General features: G+C 34.2%; 1 protein-coding gene across 3 annotated transcripts in view; it reads left to right on the top strand.

Annotated features, from left to right (window-relative positions):
• The window catches only part of LOC109301518 (sodium channel protein type 2 subunit alpha-like), a 302173-nt gene that overhangs the window by 228416 nt on the left and 66165 nt on the right, over positions 1-7592 (top strand). For all 3 annotated transcript variants that reach the window (XM_019522731.1, XM_019522729.1, XM_019522730.1), the window contains exon 18: positions 4725-4842. In XM_019522731.1, coding sequence (XP_019378276.1) covers positions 4725-4842 — 118 coding nt within the window. The remainder of the gene's footprint in view (positions 1-4724; positions 4843-7592) is intronic.

The following is a 7592-nucleotide window of genomic DNA, read 5'->3' as shown; positions in this document are numbered from 1 at the left end:
CCATCCATTGCCGTACAATAGAAACATGCACAGCTGCTCTGTAAGCAGTCACGTGACCTACATCACAGCATGTTCAGGGGGCAACCCCAACATGATTCTGTCTCTCCTTGTTACATCATCCTGGTACTTCTTGTATAGCACTTCAGTGATATGAGTTGCATGTTATATAGATATTTTTAATTTGGATTATAAAGTGATAATTTTCAAGGTTAAAAGAAGCTATCAGGATCATTTTTTAAATTTACAGAGATGATCTCTTGACTTTTTAATTCATTATTAAGTTAAACCAAACATCCAACTATCTTGTAACAAAGTGTTACTTTCATAATGAACTCAACTGTATGGATACTAAAATGCGTTAGGTTGATCTTTTGTTAGAAACTGTTGACTATTCCTTTAGTTCGTTTTAAGTTTTAAGTTTAGGTTACAGTTTTTCCCTCAAATCTTGGCACTAAAGATCCCAACCCTGCAGATATCTCCCATCTGCTTAACAGTATGCATTTAGATAGTCCCATTGAACGTAATAGCACAGAGTTGGGAATGTGGATGTTTGAAAAATCAGGAGCTGTTAACTCCATCATAACATCCATAATAACTTTGTTCTTCATTGATTAAATGTGTTCCTGTAAACTTAGTCCAGTAGATTATTCAAATAGGCAGACATAAACATAATCCCAAACATAAAATTTTACATGGAGTATAAGGTGTAAATAAATATATAGAAATTCAGAGGTTGGCAACCTATAGCCCACAGAACCGTTGGATCCAGCTGACAGACATGGGGCTCTAGCAGCAGGGAGCATTGGCAGTAGTCACTTTTCCATGCCACCGCAGGTGAAGTGGCAGCTGTGGGCCCTCTCCCTGTGCCGCCACAGGGAAAGTGGCAGCAGAAGCTAGGACCTAGACCTAGCTACCTTTGGTCCAAACTGGGTTACTCCAGCCTACATCCTAAAAAGTCTGCTGACCACTGTCAGAATGGAAAAGCACTATTATCACAATGTAGAAATTAGAACAAAAAAGAAATACTTGAGATTCAGAGTTAAGATTGCAAACAAACGTATAGGAGTTAGAAAAATAGAAGGTATTAGGTCAAAAGATGTAACATGCAGGAAATCTAGTGGAAATACTTAAAGGTTTTACCCAACTGTTATTTAAGTTTTATCCTCATTAATATTCATCATAATGGTGGTAGAACGCAACTTGCTGTCAGTTGATGGAAACTGAAGTACTCCTTCTGCAAGTAACAAGTCTTGGTCATGTGGACTTTTGTACAGTCCTGCATCACTTACATTGGGTGTAGGAAGATTCTCAGGTGTGTCTTTTGAGTATTCTTAATGGCATTGGGGTTCTGACTATCATCTAAAGAATTGTCATGACAAAATAATGTCCTGCCTTTTCAAGAAGTTTTTACAGAGGCAATGGAATAAGGTGAGGTAGAGTGTTTTATCCAACTTGCCTTGAAGGGGATAAATTAAGATTTTGTGCAGGTCATAAATGTAAGGCAATACATGAAATGTTATAGGGTCTTTCTCTTGGCCTTAGGCTATGGGATCCAGCCTATAATTAAGTAATAGTATTTCAGTTTATCAGCATGTAAACTTTTTTTTATTTACAATATATAAAGAAAAGATTACAGCCATGGATGAAAGTTTGATGTGGGATGTTGGTCAGGGGAAGACAATAATTGAAACATTTTCTGAATGTTTCATATTTAGAACTATGTTCTCTTTTAATTTTTTTGTAAATTTACAAATTAAATTAGATACACATAGAGAAAAAATATGTATTATATTTATATATGTATTTATAAATAAAATATTTATTGTGTATACATTCAAAACTATAAATACAGATAATGTTTCACCCCAGCAGTTGCTGGTAGGCACCTTAGAGATGATGATTTTGTTTGGTGCCTCATACAAGTACAATCAAAGTGAACAAAATGTACATGTCCTGACATTTCTGAGCTTTGCCTTCACCTAGTTTTGGACTTGCAACTGGTGTTAGAGGTGGTTGGAGAACTGTACCACATTGTGCTTTTACATAGATCTATATTACAAAGAAAACTCTTATACAGTACTTTGTAAATATAATGTAACACAAGAAATATAAAATAATTTCTACAGTTATCTACTATATGTTAAATACGTATCACATGAACACTGATGCTGAGATATTTTTGTGACTGCTCATCTTTTACTGAGCTGAAACTTTAGATCCATAGTCCTCAGCCTTGAATTCAGCAGTGTCTACCAGAGTTGCTTAATGAACAGCTCAGTTTCAGTGACAAGAGGCTTTTTTTTTTGTTATAATAAGTTTTTGCTCATTGATATAATATGGTTATCCAAAGTATCGTGTTGTTTTTATGGGGTTTTTTATGCTTTTCTTTTTAAAAATTTGATCCTTGCTTTTGACAGCTTGATTTGTTTTATAATCCAGTTCATATGTTTTGTTTAGCCTGTCGTTGCTGCAGCATTTTGCTATATAAATGTTATCCATGATGGAATGATGAAAGCAAAGTCTTAAGAAAATTGTGTAATGCAGGAAGTGAGCATTTTCTTCAGTTTCCATAGAGTCAGCAAAAATATTTTATTGTTACTGAGGACTGAATTTACTAGCAATATTTTTGAACTAATGCTTTTTGTGAAATTTAAAATTGGCATTTATCAACCTATTTATAATTTGGAGGCAATTTCTCCACATAGTCTGAGTACAAAAATAGTAAATAAGGAAATAACTGATTCAATTATATTAACAAAATTATTTTTGTACTGTGTGGTACAGAATTTGTCCTCTCTTTTTAAATTAAAAAAGACTTATTGGAATAGTGTCTCTAACTCATCTGCTGAAAGCAGCAGGATACAGAAAGTATCTCTTAATGTTGCAAGTGTGTTTTAGATATGATTGCTAGTATCATTTTCACGCAATTGAGTCTATGTTGTACAAATGTGCTTACATCATTCCTCCCCTACATTTAGCTTTGTATTAGTGAAGCCATTACTGATGTTGTACAGTACATGGTAATAACATTGTGACAGGTCAGAGAATGCAGTAATTAAAACTACTATAATTTAATTTGGTACTCATACTTACCTGAAGTTAACTGTATAAAGCAATGCTGCTTTAAAATCTGGAGGATGAAGACTCTGATCGTACTGCATATGTTGTCGTGCTGTGATTGCAGGACAGCCAAATAAATTCATGTATATCTGAATATGAGTTTCATTTAGAACTACCATCGAGATCATTTAAACACTCTAAGAAAATAAATATTTTATTACACATGTGTTGACAGGACAGGTATGTGTACCAGAGTAAAAGGTAGTTTCTGAATGCACAGTATGATACGTATGTGCATTGTCAAAAGAGAATGCAAAACAATTGTCGTTGAAGTGGAGTTACCATGCTTTTTTCTTTTTCTGAAATTTCAGAAGTCTACCAGTATTTTTTATTAAATATAATATGTGTTCATGTGTCAATGATGATTGCAGTTTAAGAAAAGTTTTAAACAGAGATTTGTCAATTTATATTTTTCTACTCATACAAATCTTTCTGTGCAGCTTTCTGTTGGTCATAACAGGAAAATGGATATGCCATTCACAGCATAATTTGAATAATAGTTCAATACATCTATAAAGCAGTCATATACTATTATTGAACTTCATTTCAGTATTTTTTAAGTAGTTCATCCTAGTGGCTAAGTTATGTCGGCATGCCCAAAATATAGTTTACACTGAGGAATATGATGCTGCTTTTACTATTTTGTTCTCATTAAGATTATAGCTAAAGCAAATTGGCATAATATATTTATCTATATGATGGGCAAATCAATAGTAATTCTATTCCACTGATACATTTTCTGTCAGATATGTAAAACTAGTTAGCTACCTTGGGTATGGGTTGAAATGTTGAAGAAAAAGTATCTATGTAATTTTGTATTTTTCTTTTTACATTAACGTCTTTTAAAAATGGCAGCTGATTAAAAATAAATCTTTAAAAATATATATACTGGATTTATAATTTTACCGTGATGGCTGGCAATTTGAAATAGTCTTTCTTCAGGATTTGAAGTGTTCAGGTTGAAGAGTCTCGTAATGAAAGTTGGAATCAGTTGTAGGATACTGAGGGGGTGCATCTACACAGTCATAAATGCGCTGTGCATTACGTACTAAATAACCAAGTACTAAATCAAATGAGCAGTAACTGATGCTAGTGCACATCAGTGCCGGCATGCGGGTTTTTACAGACACTAACTGTGCAGTAGCCTAATACTTTTGTGCAGTAGTGTATTAGCATGGGCTTTGCCTGGGATGCTGCTGCGAAGTGTTATTAGGATACTGTGCAGTTAGCATTTCGTGTAGATGCACCCAGTGAAATGTATTGACTTAAAGTGGAATTGCACTATTTATTCCAAATGAGACACAATTGCAAATAAATAAAATACGTATCAGGAAATCTATTTAATAAAAATCAGAATTTGAGTGACACTAACTCCTTACTAATTTTACTCCAAACATTTAAAAAACCCATAAGTAAAATAACCCATTCTCACATATGCAAGCATGGAGATTCAGCATATACACACTTCAGGAGTGGTGAGTTAGCCACTAATATTTGCTGTTTGTTATTCTCTGAACACAGTGTTGCATGCTTAATATTAATTGCAGTTCAAAATTAATATCTTGTTTAAAATTGAGACCATTATTATGGGATTTTATTTACAGAAGTTAAACATTTCAAGCTCCTCTGAAGGAAGTACAATTGATCTTGTTCCTGCTGGAGAAGAAAAAGCAGACGTTGAGCCAGAACAAACATCAGAACCAAAAGCCTGTCTTACAGAAGGTATGAAAAAAATATTTGGTGTATCAGTTCACATTAGTACTGACCACTGTGCACATGGGCAGTACTTATAATATGTTGGGTTTCAAGGGGTCATAGACACCTGTCCCAGAAGGAGAGCACTTTGAGAAGGGGTGCTTGTTGGTGCAATAAAAGGTTCTGATCTTGCCCAAATATACAGGCCTATTTTATTTTACACACTGGAAATGCCCATTGTGACCTTCAACATGCATAAAGTTGGCATATGCACATTATCTTTCAAGGATTAAAAGCTTAAGACTTAACATTATTTAACAAGAGACCCTGTCCTGCAAACCATTACTCACATGTGTAGTTCCTGATTTAATTGAATTAGTCTTATAAATAAATCCAGTAAAATCAATCTCTAAGAAAGCATTCTTTCAAAGGAGTTTTCCTGCACGTATCAATGTCCTTTATTTGAGTCCCGCTGATTTCTGAGGGTCTCTGTATACTTTTGAGGCATAATGAAATCGCAAAGTACATTAAATTATAACCAAAAATGTATATTATTCCAAAAATTTACCTTCCTTCTACTTTCTGCTTCCCATTTTTATTGCTATATTTTCATTCTTTTATTTCTGACTCCAAAATATTTTTAGCAGCCCAGGCACATATTTTCATTTGTTAGGTAGAAATGAAGTTTATGGAAAGTCTTGGCCCATCAACTTGGTCCATTATGAACATTTGAAAAAAAATGCAAGGCATATATATAAAAAAATATTGCTTAATCATTTATGACATTTTCTTTGCAACTCTCAAAATTATGTATATTTTATAAAAACCTAGTTTAACAGGACATTAAGCTGCCTAACATATTGTAGTTTGGGTGATGAAAAAAATTTAAACTTTATTAGACTAAATTTTGGAAATGTGAGCATTCCATAACTTTGAGATGCCAAACAAGGTTTTAGACATTTTATTTGTGTATGTCCTGATTTTACACTGTGCTTAGTAGCATACAAAACATGATCAACAAGACACAATTCATACATCCCAGCCACAGTTTTCTAGAATTTTCAAAAGTGCCTCTGAATATTTTTCATTGCTTCATTTTGGGCAGTTTTTGTACTTTGACTTCTGTACAAAATTCAAATAAACTTTCATATCAAGAACTTAAATATTTTAAAGCTCAATTTTAAAGCCACTGTTGGCTCAGATAAGCGCTTTTGTCAGCCCACTCACAAGAAAAAAAGAATTATGGAATATGGTTCATGTTTTGCCACACTTTTAAAGTTCTTCATGAAATATGAAAACCGTTCAATCTTTCTGCAATTTCACTTTCTTTTATAAACATTTCCATTTTATTTAAAAGCACTGCATAATTGTGCATTTGTGTCAGGGATGCAACCTAACAGTTATTCTTTATGGTGCTACCTACCCTGCCTTATGCCTAACTTAAAATTGGAAAGTATATCCTGTTGGTCACTCCAGTAAAAGGTGTACAGTATAGTATTTTTATCAGAGCTGATGAAATGTACTATAGCCTTTGTGTAACGTATCACCATGGAGACACTCCCAAGAGAACGAGGATGATACCTCTGAGTCTTATTAAATGTGTTCAGATTCTTTGTTATGTTAATGTTTGATAAATCTTTTCAAAGGAATGAGAGTGCTCTTAGTCAGTAGATGCGAAGGCTCTTGGGTGATTCTAGAGACTGAAAGTCGTTCATGTAAATCCTTGAGGCCCCATAATGAGATCAGGAACTCTCCTAGGTTGGAGTAACTCTATTTGGGGTTCCCTTGCAAAGCTGCATCTCAAAAAAAAAAAGTACATTTGTCTTCTAATTGGATTATATATTTGAGTGGGTGATATTTTCCCCTCATTTGGGAAATTAGTATGCTTTCTTAAACCTTTCTTTGAAAAAAATAGTAAAAAATATATAAATCTATCACCCTGTGTACAGGATAATTATAATTGTGAGTAGTGTTATATAATGTTTCACATATATAATTGTAAATTGCGTTATCTTATATATCACACATTATATATGTAAGAATTATAATTGTAGATTGAATTATACTATAGTCATTAAATCCTGTGCATTATTCTTTCCTTTACTTTGGTATTTCAACTTTCAATTTTTATTATTTATTGTTTATCTGTTATCTATAATGTAAATGCTGATGTCATGCTTATTATTTAAAGCATTCAGAGCAAAGACTCTGTCCTTAAGAGCTTGCATTCTAAAAGACAAGTACAAATAAGGTGAGGCACACTGGGTGCTGACAGAAGGGATATTTGTCATGTGATCGGCTTCTTGAAAGTACTCTACAGTCATGGCCTAACAGAAGTGCACAGTTTCAGAGCACTTTAAAAGTGCTCGATTGCATGATAAATTAACCCTCATTTAATGAGGGTTTAAATGAAGGTGCTCCAAAGTGGAGCACCTTCATTAACTTCCATTTGTCCCTGCACACAAGCATGTGACAAAGATGCCAACTTGTGGCTGGTCATCATACTGGCTGCCCCTCCATCTAGGGGAGTCTGCCCAGTCTTACCTGCTGCAACTTGTTGGGATATAAATGATGTAATAAATGCCCTTTTTTAATGTCCTGATGCCAAGGGGTTTACACATGGCTCTGACCTTCCTTTGCCATGCCCCATGCCTTACAGATGGCATCCAAATTATAGTTGCTCCAGCCAGAAGCAGGGCCAAACTCTGCCCCTTGCTGGGCCTCTCACAATCTACTCATTTGAAACAGAAAACAGTCTGAAGCTGCCTACATCTTCA

This window comes from Gavialis gangeticus, unplaced genomic scaffold (genome assembly GCF_001723915.1).
Source record: "Gavialis gangeticus isolate Ggan-Ray unplaced genomic scaffold, GavGan_comp1, whole genome shotgun sequence".
NCBI lineage: Eukaryota > Metazoa > Chordata > Crocodylia > Gavialidae > Gavialis > Gavialis gangeticus.
This window is presented reverse-complemented; position numbering and strand designations above follow the sequence as displayed.